The following is a 14249-nucleotide window of genomic DNA, read 5'->3' as shown; positions in this document are numbered from 1 at the left end:
CTCTTGATCCCTGAACAAATGCTGTAGGTCACTTAAGCACTGCTGCAGATCAAGTGCACCAACAATGCTGCACTGGTGCCCTGATGCAGGTGATAATGCACCCATGCACCGTGCCATAATGGTTTGAGGAGCATGACAGAGACTTCAGGCATCGTTCATAGACACCACAATCCCCAGATGTCAATCCCACTGAGAGATTTGGTGTGAACTTGAATGATGCATTCATCACTCCAGCTTGTTGTCTATGACACGTCAAGTCAAGGCTGTGATTATTGCAGCTATATTTCCAGCTCAATACTGTGTGCAGGTCTTAATAAGGTGTCAGGTAAAGCAGGTCACAATGACCTGGTTTTTCATGTTACTGATGGATCTCATTTTTAATTTATATCCGGCCATGCTTGTTACTTCTGCAGAAGACCACAAACACATGTCCCGACCACAGTAGCGCTTCAATGCACGCTGCCCTTACAGCAGTATTTCAGTTTTAAACCACTTCCTGAGGTGGTCTGGAAACATCTTAAAACAAGCCTGCACTGATTGGTCAAAGTATGTGATTGTGAAATTCAGAATCTTCTCAGGAAGATGTGCAGCTCTTCCTCTCTTCACTAGCTATGGAAATGCAACACATTTACACTGGGCTGCAGACACCAAGTCAGGATATCTACTCTGACATCCCACCAGGGGTGAAACCGCCTGGAAGACACACAGGTAATTAATGATCCTGGATTTTCTCATTATATATATATATATATATATATATATATATATGTAAAAGTGTTTAATATTCATATCTCTGTTTGCGTCCTGTGATATTGTACAGTTTATTTAATTTATTTTATTTTTATAGGGAAGATCCTTCTTTAGTATATATATATATATATTATACATATATAATATATATATATATGAATATATAATAAACAGAAGATAAATGCTTAACACAAGTTAATGATTCAGTTATAGACAATTCCACATACAGTGGTAGCGACTGCTGGGATGATAATCAGTAATTCTATAATATCAATATACAAAATGCTGCATTTGTATATCATTGCACTGCCCAGTCATCGTGATGATTGCCATGTCATGTAATAACCCACACAATCAAAGAAAGACTATAATGAACGCCTGTTTGATCTGTAAAACATCAACCTGAAGAGAGACACTGCGAATCTATCCCGCTGACAAAGTAGACCAAAGCCAGGAAACAACATAGCCGTGTTAGTATCAGCAGCCTCGCTATTTTCAAAATCTCAATCTCACTACTTCTAGCTCGACTCCAAGTGTTTGAAAACCAAGCATGGGTGTGGCACTCCCTAGTAAAGCTTCTCTCTTTTACTTGCTGTCCCATGTGTGTAATACCCAAAAAAATACCTGCAAACTCCACGGCAAAATTCCATAAGTTCATAATGCTTAAAGTTACTCTAATATTTGATTAATTGACTCCAGATTCAGTATTCTCAGCAAGTTGTTATAGGTGTTCATAATGTAGAAATATACTCACTAACCTGTTTACATTTATACTATATATACACACACACACACACACACACACACACACACACACACACACACACACACACACACACACACACACACACACACACACACACACACACCACATTTAGCTCGAATAGCATCTCTTCTCTGGATGATTATTTAGATAAGGGCTTCTATTTGACAGTAGGCGCTAATTTCCCACTGTGAAATCATCGCCGCAGCACCACTTCAGTTTTGTGTTACGGTTAATTTGTAAAATCAGTAAATCTATAAATTAACTGGTAAAGGCGTGCATTTACCAGCCAACGAGGAACCGCAGGGGCTGGAGGGACACCCGTCCCAGCAATAAACTTTGGAGGGAGTGGAAATATGTCCACCACCACCACCACCCCCAAACTCTGAGTCTCTCAAGACATATAAAAGGTATATCTGTACATTAAAAATGGGATCGATTTCCATTAACCTGAAAAATACCTACAAACAGTATTCTTTTATGTATTTGTCCTTTTTTTCTGCTTGATGAAAGAAAATCTGCATTCTAGTCACACCCTCTGAATGCTGTCTGCCAATGTCAGCGGCAATACAGAAAGCACAACAAGAACAACAAACTACTAGTCTCCGGTTTGAATGACAGGCTGTAGAAATGCAGACTGATTACTTTGAATAAACGTTATGAACACACTGAACAAGTCACTGAACAAACAGCACGATCACCACTAAGACATGCGGACTACTACATCTTTTTAATCACTAAGAAATGTTAGCGCTCAACCCGTTCACATTCACTCAACTCCTAATTAAAAAACAAAAAAGTTACCGGTACTTGTATTCTTTTTTCACTGTTTTCCATTTTATTTAGGAGGTGGATATAAAACACGTGTTCACGTTTATGCAGGAGGTCCTGAACCGAAGTGAAACGCTGTTACTCAAATTTGGGTACATTTATTAATGCATTATTTATTTTGATATTAATATAATTACTTATGTCATGATACACGTGCATCAACTTATAAAATTAACAGAATAAGTCAAATAAAATCAATAGACAAGCATATGTTAATAAACTATAATAACAAACTAACATTAATAAATTAACGTAAAATCACTTAATACGTGTGCTTTATTACATACATACATTCGAGTTTCGAAAAATTTTAACGCGGGGAACCTTATTATTATTGCAAAGTACGATATTATTATTATATACATTAATATATATATTATTATTATTATATACGTTCCCTTCAAGTCTTTATAAACAATTACATATATTATTATTATTATTATTATTATTATTAATGCTTGATTGTATGTCTAGAATGCATTATTATTATTATATTATTAGTTCCCTTCAAGGGAAGTCTTATAACAATTACAATATTATTATTATTATTATTAAATAATAAATAATAATAATAATAATAATAATAATAATGCAAGGGAGATTCAGAACTTTATAATAATAATAATAATAATAATAATAATAATAATAATAATAATAATAATATTTTGTCCCCTAATATAAGATAAGGAGGTATAACTGAACTGTTATTTTTTATTGGATATATTTGTATGAATTTTGCATATACATGCAGACTGAGGAAATACAGTACAACAGATTAAAACACTCTTTTTTGCCATTGAACAGTGAATTGTATTTTCAATTAGTGATACATGGTTCCAGTGACACATTTGATAAATACTGTTCCCTGTGGAATCCTTCCAACATATGAAGAGGGTTATTTTTTTGGATGTATGCAAAATGTTTAAATTATTATTTTTTTAAAAATCGGAAAACAAATAACAGATTTTTTTTTGAAGTGAAATAATATTTGAATCATTAAAACCTTGTGTGTTGCAAGATATCTGTATTGCCAAAAAAAACCCTCCTGTGTTAACTAACCCTATAAGAATACAATCCTCTTTAACACAGATTTTCAATGTTATTAAAATGCACATGTAGGACTTGACCCCCATGAAAGTGAAATTCACATTAAAATGATTTTAGCTGCCTCTCAGTGAGCAGAACAATATGTTAAGCCAAGTACCCATCAAAAAAGGATTTGTTTGAGACACTCAGATATGAGTTTTGTACCACTTTGGAAATACACGCGCCAGACACAGATTATAGACCTCTGGCAAGAAGAAAGCCTTAGAGAGAAAAAGATTATTATCACATTTTGAGCAGGTTCTCACATTCTGCACAAGGCAGGTATCTGTTGCACATAAAACCCCACGGATGTCATCATCAAATAGCATGCTGTGTAGGCCTGGTGTAAAATTAAAGGATACCATGTACATAAGAGGGACTAACTCTCCAAACTGTGTACTTGGTAAAATGGTGCAATGGGAGGGTTTATTAATGAACCTCTAATCTTTGATCTGCACTGTACTGCACCTCCTGGAGACAACTGCTCCGGTAAACCTGGAGCCAAAATCTCACCTTGAGTTTAGTGGAGAAAACCTGTAACAAGCTACGAGGCATAGCCAACAGAACCACAAGAGAACAGCCTTCATAACTGCATCCTATCTTTTTGTATAAGTAGCTGGAGTGTGTATATTTCTTGTTTATATTCTTTGTTTCATCTCTGCATCATTGTGATTTATAGTGTTACAAAACACGCTGCAAAGTCTATAAGAATCGCGTCACGTTCGCTTTGCTGTGTCCCGTTCCTCAGCTTTATTATTATTATTATTAAAAATACATCCAGCAATATTAAAATATCTTAATACATGTGGTTTATTACTTACTTTAGAACAGATATTTGAATCTTTCTAAACGTACCTTGCAATATTATTATTATTATTATTATTATTATTATTATTATTATTATTATTATTATTATTATTATAATAATAATCACGTTCCTCAGCGTTATTGCCCACTTTTTTAAAAATTGAAATCACATGTCATAGGTCATACATCAAATGGGCAGTACATTTCTAAAGATCACAATGTATCTAGATTAGCAATACATGAATACAACTCAATTTGTGTTTCTTTTCTTTTTTGTGCCACTACCAGACCAGGCAAGCGCCATGGATTCGCATGCAACAGTAGCTGAAGAGTTTGTTATCGTTACTCACAAGTACCCTCTGAAAAGTGCTGGCCAGGCTGTGCCAGGAACAGTGGCAAGCCAGCTGCCCGGGCCGCTGCAGACATTTCTACGAGGACAACCCAAAGCTTTGGGGGTAAGTCAGCAGTTATATCCACACTGTGTGCAGCGATTTCTGAAGCTTAGAGAGCACAGTACTGACAGAAATACTGTAGCACTGTATATGGTTTGCAGTGCAACCCATTTCTTCCACGGTTTGACAGCAGGAAAGCAATATACTGAAATATTTAAACTGCATGTATAGTACAGCAAATGTAATGTTCTCATCTCAGCGAAGTCATTCTGTTGCGTTAATTTTGTTATGTTTTTTTTATTGACCAATAAAACCTATTTCAAGAGAGTTCTATAAGATGCAGGGGCAACATTGGAAATGACAAATGTCCAACTGAGCCGTTTTCAAAATATCAAAAATGATAACAATATAGAGAGGAAAGAAGACTTAGGTGAGATGAACATTAATTACATGTAAAACCGTTTTAATCAAGTAAAAAGTATTTCAAACAGTGGCTTCTGGTATTTAGCTTTAGACCCTCTGAATAAATTAAGAACATAAGAACATAAGAAAGTTTACAAACGAGAGGAGGCCATTCGGCCCATCTTGCTCGTTTGGTTGTTAGTAGCTTATTGATCCCAAAATCTCATCAAGCAGCTTCTTGAAGGATCCCAGGGTGTCAGCTTCAACAACATTACTGGGGAGTTGATTCCAGACCCTCACAATTCTCTGTGTAAAAAAGTGTCTCCTATTTTCTGTTCTGAATGCCCCTTTTTCTAAACTCCATTTGTGACCCCTGGTCCTTGTTTCTTTTTTCAGGCTGAAAAAGTCCCTTGCGTCCACACTGTCAATACCTTTTAGAATTTTGAATGCTTGAATTAGGTCGCCACGTAGTCTTCTTTGTTCAAGACTGAACAGATTCAATTCTTTTAGCCTGTCTGCATATGACATGCCTTTTAAGCCCGGAATAATTCTGGTCGCTCTTCTTTGCACTCTTTCTAGAGCAGCAATATCTTTTTTATAGCGAGGTGACCAGAACTGCACACAATATTCAAGATGAGGTCTTACAAGTGCATTGTACAGTTTTAACATTACTTCCCTTGATTTAAATTCAACACTTTTCACAATGTATCCGAGTATCATGTTAGCCTTTTTTATAGCTTCCCCACATTGCCTAGATGAAGACATTTCTGAGTCAACAAAAACTCCTAGGTCTTTTTCATAGATTCCTTCTCCAATTTCAATATCTCCCATATGATATTTATAATGTACATTTTTATTTCCTGCGTGCAGTACCTTACACTTTTCTCTATTAAATGTCATTTGCCATGTGTCTGCCCAGTTCTGAATCTTGTCTAGATCATTTTGAATGACCTTTGCTGCTGCAACAGTGTTTGCCACTCCTCCTACTTTTGTGTCGTCTGCAAATTTAACAAGTTTGCTTACTATACCAGAATCTAAATCATTAATGTAGATTAGGAATAGCAGAGGACCTAATACTGATCCCTGTGGTACACCGCTGGTTACCACACTCCATTCTGAGGTTTTTCCTCTAATCAGTACTTTCTGTTTTCTACATGTTAACCACTCCCTAATCCATGTACATGTGTTTCCTTGAATCCCAACTGCGTTCAGTTTGAGAATTAATCTTTTGTGCGGGACTTTGTCAAAAGCTTTCTGGAAATCTAAATAAACCATGTCATATGCTTTGCAATTATCCATTATCGATGTTGCATCCTCAAAAAAATCAAGCAAGTTAGTTAGGCACGATCTCCCTTTCCTAAAACCATGTTGACTGTCTCCCAGTACCCTGTTACCATATAGGTAATTTTCCATTTTGGATCTTATTATAGTTTCCATAAGTTTGCATATAATAGAAGTCAGGCTTACTGGTCTGTAGTTACCTGGTTCAGTTTTGTTTCCCTTTTTGTGGATCGGTATTACGTTTGCAATTTTCCAGTCTGTCGGTACCACCCCTGTGTCAAGAGACTGCTGCATGATCTTGGTTAGCGGTTTGTAAATAACTTCTTTCATTTCTTTGAGTACTACTGGGAGGATCTCATCCGGCCCAGGGGATTTGTTTATTTTAAGAGCTCCTAGTCCCTTTAACACTTCTGCCTCAGTTATGCTAAAGTTATTTAAAACTGGATAGGAACTGGATGACATGTGGGGCATGTTGTCAGTATCTTCCTTTGTAAAAACTTGTGAAAAGTAATCATTTAACATATTTGCTATTTTTTTTTCTTCCTCTATGATTTTGCCATTTGTATCTCTTAAACATTTAATCTCCTCTTTGAATGTTCTCTTGCTGTTGTAATATTGGAAAAACATTTTGGAATTGGTTTTAGCTCCCTTAGCAATGTTCATTTCTATTTCTCTCTTGGCCTTTCTAACTTCCTTTTTGACTTGCATTTGCAGTTCCGTGTACTCTTTCTGTGTACTTTCTTTTTGGTCCTTTTTTAATGCTCTGTAAAGTGCCTTTTTTCGCTGAATATTTTTTTTAATTGATCTATTAAACCATTTTGGCAATTTAGTTTTACATTTAGATTTGTCTACTTTAGGGATGTAATTGTTTTGCGCCTCTAGTACTACATTTTTGAAGAACAACCATCCTTCTTCTGTGGGTGTTTTCTCTATTTTACTCCAATCTACTTCTGTTAGTCTCTGTTTCATGCCTTCATAGTTTGCTTTTCTAAAATTGTAAACCTTAGCTTTAGTCTTTACTTTTGAGGATTTAAAAAACACTTCAAATGAGACCATGTTGTGGTCTGAGTTTGCCAGTGGTTCTCTGACCTCTGTTTTAGTTATTCTATCTTCGTTATTTGAAAAGACTAAATCAAGGCATGCCTCCCCTCTAGTCGGTGCCTTGACAAATTGTGTTAGGAAGCAGTCATTTGTCATTTCCACCATTTCTATTTCATCCTTCGCGCTACCCACCGGGTTTTCCCATTTTATTTGGGGGAAGTTGAAATCCCCCATTAGTATGGCTTCTCCTTTGCTACACACATTTCTAATGTCATTGTATAACAGATTATTGTGCTCACCGTCTGAATCTGGCGGTCTATAGCATGCTCCTATTATTATGCCTTTTGAATTTTTGTCTGTTATTCTGACCCATATTGATTCGGTTTTATTTTCTTTGTCCAGGTTTAACACCTGGGCTTCAAGACTGTTTCTTATGTATAGCGCTACCCCTCCTCCTCGTCTGTCCTGCCTGTCTTTCCTATACAGTGTATACCCACAAATATTATATTCGTCCCCATCACTCTCAGATAACCACGTTTCTGTAACACCTATCACATCATAGTTACCTGTTAGTGCAGTAGCTTCAAGTTCTAGAATTTTGTTTCTGATACTTCTAGCATTTAGATAAATACATTTAATGGTTGTCTTACCTGAGTTGTTGTTCTTGAATTAGGAAGACAGCCAAATTACTATATATATATATATATATATATATATTATATATATATATATATATATATGGAAATACTACTTTTAGTGATGATGGTGATCTTTTTCAGTAGTCTAGTTAATTAAAATAAAAATACGATATACCGCGTGAACGTCAGTTGCAGACAGCTGTGCCTGGCGCTCACATGGAGCACAGACTGGCAATCAGAGCACGCTGAGCCGGTTTAGGGTCAAGAGCTTGCTTTTCATGCAGATATACTAAATAATAAAAAAAAAGGTTTGGACCAACCATGTGAAGTTGCTCAGCAAACCTGTCTCTGCTCATTCTGACTCATGTAACCCCCCCCCCACAAAATCCACAAAGATAATATGTCTTCATCGCTGCCCCCTTCTTGATATCTTGTGCTTCACAGGTTTACCCATCTCTTTGCATTCCAGCGTTTTTAACGCATTTGCAAACGCTGACGCTTTGTCTCTTGGTGTGAAAAGTCCTTTACTCTCAAGGTGCAAGGACCCAGAAACAGGGAAGGCTTACCCATACAATTCTAGCTGATTTGCTGGTTTCTGAGCACCAGCTGCAAGATCGGAGCAGATCTTCGACTATGCTTGTCTGTACAGTCTTGGCAATGAGTGTATTTCAGTCTGAGTGGACCCTAGAGTACAGATCATGCATCCTACAGCTCTAATGCAATCTAAATCCACACTTGAATTCATTGTTTAGCGCTACGATTTATACCACAATGTGTAATACCAATGAAATGTTTTCCTTATTTGCAAAATGTTTTGAAATGTTAAAATTGATGAGTTTTCTTATCCTAAATCTGCTTTTCTTTTGTAAGGTCGTGCAAATACTAATTGGGATTGTGAGTCTGCTGTTTGGTCTAGTCCTGGTGAGTGCGTACACGTTTGCAGGAATCATTGGATTACCTTTCTGGACTGGTGTATGGGTAAGGAAAATAAGCAAGACCTTCTTTTCTTCATGGATTTTACCCCAGACTTTCTTCACAAATTGAAATGTCCAATTCGAATGTCACAGAGTATGCTCCAAACAGAGCAGAGAAATAAAACGCCCCTTACATCCAGATCAGATTCCAATGGAGACCCAATAGGCCACTCTGTACATTTCTAGAAGATTGTTGTCAATTTACTTGAGGTAGGCGTGGAATATCTGGGTCACTGTTCCAGAAATGAAAGCTCACATCCTGCATCTTCAGAAGATTCTCTAGATCCAAGGGTAACAGTTCACTTTATGTTTCAGAATTTCACTAGTTAATTCATTCTGGTAATGTTTACCCGTTCATATTGATCTTTTAGTGTTGGCTTGTTTAGTTGGTAAGATACTATTGCACTTGTGTGTAAAGGGGCTGCACTGCAGTGCTGATCCTAACTGACTCTCTGATCTGTTTGATAGTTCACAATTGTCTTAGTTGTTGTCTTATTTAAACAGGCTTGGTCCGATCTCTCCAGGGAAAAGAGGGGAGGGCTGAGGTGAGGCGAGGAGTAGGCTCTGTGGATTTGACCCAGATGGTTTCTTGTCTATTTGGACTGAGAGTGTGGTTCTACCATGCTGTATTTATTTTTCTAACTACTTTAGTGTATATATTTCAATCTCAGCCATTTGAATTAAATATATACTTCTGGATCTATTTAAGGTTAAATTGGAGAGAGTGTGTATTGCAGGAAATCGTATTTTATAACCTGCGATTCAAGTCCAAACGATCATTAAGAGTTTAACATAGATCACTTTATGGTGACACACATATTAGTAACATTATAGCCATTACAGAAGTTGGGAATTGATCAGTTTGCCATTTCCCTCTGGGGCACTGGCACACGCCTTCCTAGTGAACAGGGTGGACTTGGGATGCGTCTCAAATAGACCTCTGCTCTGCTGGTATTTATACCCAGCCATCCCAGAGCCTGCATGAGTTTTAACTCATTTGCTGTCTTCCTAATTCTAGCGGACAGCAAGCCACTTGCTTCTCTATTCTGCGAAATGTGTTCTTTCTGTTGGAAATGTCCCAAGCCACAAGGCTTAAATTGTTAACAACCTATTTTTGTCAGTGTCTGTTCAGCTAAGACTGGTTTCCTGTATCAGAGTAGATTTGAACTACAAACATGTTTCTCTCTACAAATGGCACCTTCTGATACTTTCCAAAAGGTATTTCCCTACAATATTAAGTGTCTATTTTAGTGATAGTGCCTGTCGATGTTTTTATTAAACAAACATTTTACTTATTAGAGTTGCTTATAGTTTATCTATTTAAAGAGCACATTGTTACTGATCGCAAGTCGAGCTGACAGACTGTGATTGGCTGACTGCAGTTGCAGGTACAGGATTGGTTGTTTTTGTCAGTGCAAAGAATTGATTGACTGGTTTTGGTCGATAATAAAATATATTTGGACCAATTGTCTCTGTTTAGTGTTGCTGTCTAATAGATATGAACTGAGCTTTCATTAAGGCAAGCCAAAATGAAAAAGCCGGCACTTGGACAGATTGATTTTAAGTTTGATTCACAGTAGATGCCGTGACGTTCCAGTGGGCATTTACTGTCTGATAGAAGCCAGCTAGAGCTGGAAGCTGATTGACTGATTGTACTGAAGTGTTTTTTTTTTTAAATTTATGTGACGATATGAATGTATCTTGTCTCCTCTTCACTTTGTTGACTAAACCAACCACATCTTCTATTGCAAATAACCCAGTATAAAACATTTTAACATCTTGGGGTAAAGTTCAAATCTATAAATAATATTCCTGGTGTGACTCCTTCCCCACAGTTTTGTCAACTACTGGCTTGTTCTGCTAATTTGGTTCATTATTAATCTCACCCTGGGTATTTATCAGATGCTCCCCCTGCACTATACTTGTATTCAAAACAGTATTTTAAAAGATTGCTTATTTGTATTTAGAGAAGCAGTTCATGGTAGTTTTTGATAATTCTTTCAATTGATGGGATAAAAGTAGATTTAACATACTGTACTGGACAGAGAATCTAGCCCATTTTACAATACTGAATACAATAAACAGAAAACAAGTCATAATCCAAATATAAAAGCACTGCCATTTACTTTAGACACATCTAGATAGTTGCAGTTGGTGTTTTTAAAGGTTTCAGTTGTTATTAATAATCACGGCTTACAATGGAAATCTTTATTAAATATGTATCTCTTACAGTATATTATCTCTGGATCCCTGGCTGTTGCAGCTGAGAATACCCGCAGAAGAGATCTGGTCAGTAAATTGATACACAAATAGAAATACCTGCAATCTGTAACACACTCATTTTGTGTAACTGAACATTTTCTAAATCGACTGATTCATTCTTTTTGATTTCATTCCTAGTTAATATTAAGGCTCTTCCTAGGTCAGCATTTCTGAAATGCAGCCCCCAGTGTTATTGTGTTCAGCCAGGGCACCCCCCCCCCCCAAGATCTCTCTTAATCAAGCTTCACTTTAATAGGCACTGCGATCCAGCTTTTATTGTTGTTTTATTTCACTTCTAGGTGAAGGCATGTTTGGGAATGAACGTTGTCAGTTCTATTTTTGCTGGAGTTGGATTTATTCTCTATTCAATAAGGGTTTCATTAGTATCTTTCCACATACTAACCATAGTAAGTGTTTGCACTACCTGCAATCTTCAACCTCTCTCTTCTTTTATCATTTTAGCCTCTTTCCTTTTTATCCCCTCCTTTTCAGCTCTTGTGTCTCATTCACTTACTTCTCTTTCACTTGTCACTCTCTCACGTACAGCACCAGAACTTTTGTGAGATTTTTACCAGTTTCTTTTCTATATGATTTCTACATAACGTAAAGAGCAAGTAGCAGGGTTCCGAAAAACATGTATAAACGAAATACAGCTTAGCATGTCCCCCCATGTTGCTACAACTGCTTAAATAACATGCATGTTACACTTAGAACTTTAAAGTCTGTTTCAAAGTTCTTTTCAAAATGGCCTCTCTAGTGCACAGCTAGTGTAAGGAGTATTGTTCAGAGGTGACAGAGCAATAATGATCCATGATGTGGTACGGAAGAGAAAGGCCAGGGCGCTTGTTTTTATGTTTGTTTGTTTGTTATTTTTATCGCTCTACCTGCGGTGATTTAGAAGACAGATCTCAAACCCCAGTGCACTAGAGCAGGCATTTTGAAAAGAGCTTTGAAACAGACTTTACAGTTATAAGTGTAAAAGGTTGTCAGGATGTTAACAGTGGAAATGAAAATGACAGGCATGTTATTTAAACCATTGTAGTAACATGTGGGAATGTGTAATGCTATATTTTTTGGAGCCCCACTACTTACTCTTTATAATTGAGTTTTATAGATAATTATTGTAGTTAAAATCCTATTGTATTATTATTAACTGCCTTGTATGTCATATTTAATATTATCTATAATATTACTATACTAGGATGCACAGTACAGAGGTAACACCCTTCACATGCAGTCGAATCTGTAACTATTGCTTAAAGTTAAGATCATTGTTGAGAAAGGACTACTCCACAAAGTCCTGCATAAGCGCTCCCTACTCACTATCTTTTACCCTCTTATAATGGACCCCAGCCATCCAGTATCCAACATATCCTACACTAGGCTTCATTCTTGTTATAATGTGGTGACTAGACAATAGCTTTTGAATGAACTGATTTGTGTTTTACAGCATGTAGGCATTCTGGCAGTTCTTCTGGTGCTGAACATTTTGGAGCTGTGCATCGCTATCGCTACATCAGCCTTTGGATGCAAATCTGAATGCCGTTACACTGCCATGGTAAATGTGAATCATATTCTACATAAACACCATCCTCCTGTTCACACTACCTGAACAATGGATGAATAATCATGCTGTTGTGTATTTTATTTAAGTATAATGTAACAAACCTAATAATATGGCTCTGCTATTAATGTCTATGTAAGATAGCCCAAGGTTTGACTAGGATTAAGGGCAATTGAAAATATTCATACACCTATAGAGAAAAGTAAACAGCAGGGATTGTGTATGATTATAGATGAGAATGATAGAAAGGGAAACTCTTTTAAGTTCAGTAAAATGCATTTCATTGTCTTTTTCAGCCAGAGGTTGTTTTTCAACAGGTATGAATACAGTGACCTGGGTGCAGATTTGTTCAATCGAACTATAAGAAGCATGCAGTCAAGAAGACAACTGTCCCTCCGCCTCCTCTAGCAAAGCTTAGCCAGCGCTAAAGACTTAATATCTGCAAGGTTTTATCATCAGAACAAGTTATAAAGAACAATGAAATCCTCCCATGTTTAAACTGTTGGGGAATTGGTATTGATATGAAAATGGAAATGTGTTAATTTGCTTTGGATCGTTTGTTTGTTTTGCTTAGAATTTCAGTAAGATCATTTGTATTTTAATTATAAGTTAAAAGTTGAAATGTCTCACATCTTCAGTAATGATATTGTGTTTATATTTTAATATGTTTTCAGTAAAAATAATGATAAAGAAACATGGTAGGCAAATGGTGTACAGAAGTGAGACGTTGAGATATGTGTTGGTATGGATGATATGTTGCTTTGCTTAATAAAAAAATTAAAAAAAAACGTTCTTACTATGTTCATATGCCATCCCAGGCAAACACTTTTAGTGTCCTTTTATATGTCTAGTTCTATTTGTATCTAAAAGTAATGATATCTTTTCACCTGTTAGACCCAGAGTGGAATAGCCCCCCAGGACCATGACTGGACCCCTGCTCTAACACTAGGGCACAATGCGCCTGCACCTCATGTTGACAAGCAAACTGCCTTTGCCCTTTAATGCAATTTTGGTGGCATGCTTTGCCCCATCCTTTACTGTCTGCGTTAGTGCCAGCGGTCGGCATAACTTTCGATTCTTCACTGTGTCTCCTTTCTAAGATGTTTAGCAATGCTAAATCATGAATCATCAAACCAATTCAATTTCTATAAGTAAATTGAGCATTGCAGTCGTCCAGTCGGTTCTTCTACTTTCACTGACGGATAACGACATTTTGTTTGCAGCTCACTCACTTACTCACTCACCCACTCACTCACACACCCACTCACTCACTCACTCACACACTCACTCACACACACTCACCTCACCCACTCACTCACCCACCCACTCACTCATCCACACCACCCACACACACTCACTCACTGTGAGTCACTGACTCACTGACACACTCACCCAGTCACACTCACTCACAGTGACTCAATGACTCACTCAACTCACTCACCCAGTCACCCACTTCAC

General features: G+C 37.0%; 1 protein-coding gene across 3 annotated transcripts; it reads left to right on the top strand.

Moving 5' to 3' along the window:
• Positions 1-612: 612 nt before the first annotated feature.
• On the top strand, positions 613-13590 carry LOC121305589 (membrane-spanning 4-domains subfamily A member 4A-like). Of its 3 annotated transcripts, none has more exons than XM_041237279.1 (7): positions 613-708; positions 4526-4692; positions 8862-8969; positions 11198-11254; positions 11527-11634; positions 12678-12785; positions 13109-13590. In XM_041237279.1, the coding sequence occupies exons 1-7, from the start codon at positions 618-620 to the stop codon at positions 13112-13114; spliced, it is 645 nt and encodes a 214-aa protein (XP_041093213.1). In that variant the 5' UTR covers positions 613-617; the 3' UTR covers positions 13115-13590. The 3 variants fall into 3 exon arrangements, with proteins under 3 accessions (XP_041093213.1, XP_041093212.1, XP_041093215.1); XM_041237278.1 differs by having other exon boundaries at positions 13088-13586; XM_041237281.1 differs by lacking the exon at positions 11527-11634 and having other exon boundaries at positions 13088-13585.
• Positions 13591-14249: the final 659 nt, after the last annotated feature.

Source organism: Polyodon spathula, chromosome 44, assembly GCF_017654505.1.
Source record: "Polyodon spathula isolate WHYD16114869_AA chromosome 44, ASM1765450v1, whole genome shotgun sequence".
Lineage (NCBI taxonomy): Eukaryota > Metazoa > Chordata > Actinopteri > Acipenseriformes > Polyodontidae > Polyodon > Polyodon spathula.
Note: the sequence above shows the minus strand (reverse complement) of the source record. Positions and strands in the feature narration are given on the sequence as shown.

What these genes read in the sequence shown, in the direction of transcription:
- LOC121305589 (XM_041237278.1), top strand. Translation starts at nt 618, where the DNA reads ATGCAACACATTTACACTGGGCTGCAGACACCAAGTCAGGATATCTAC. An exon ending in ACCGCCTGGAAGACACACAG is followed by an intron (nt 709 to 4,525) that starts GTAATTAATGAT and finishes TGCCACTACCAG; the next exon opens with ACCAGGCAAGCGCCATGGAT. An exon ending in GACAACCCAAAGCTTTGGGG is followed by an intron (nt 4,693 to 8,861) that starts GTAAGTCAGCAG and finishes TTCTTTTGTAAG; the next exon opens with GTCGTGCAAATACTAATTGG.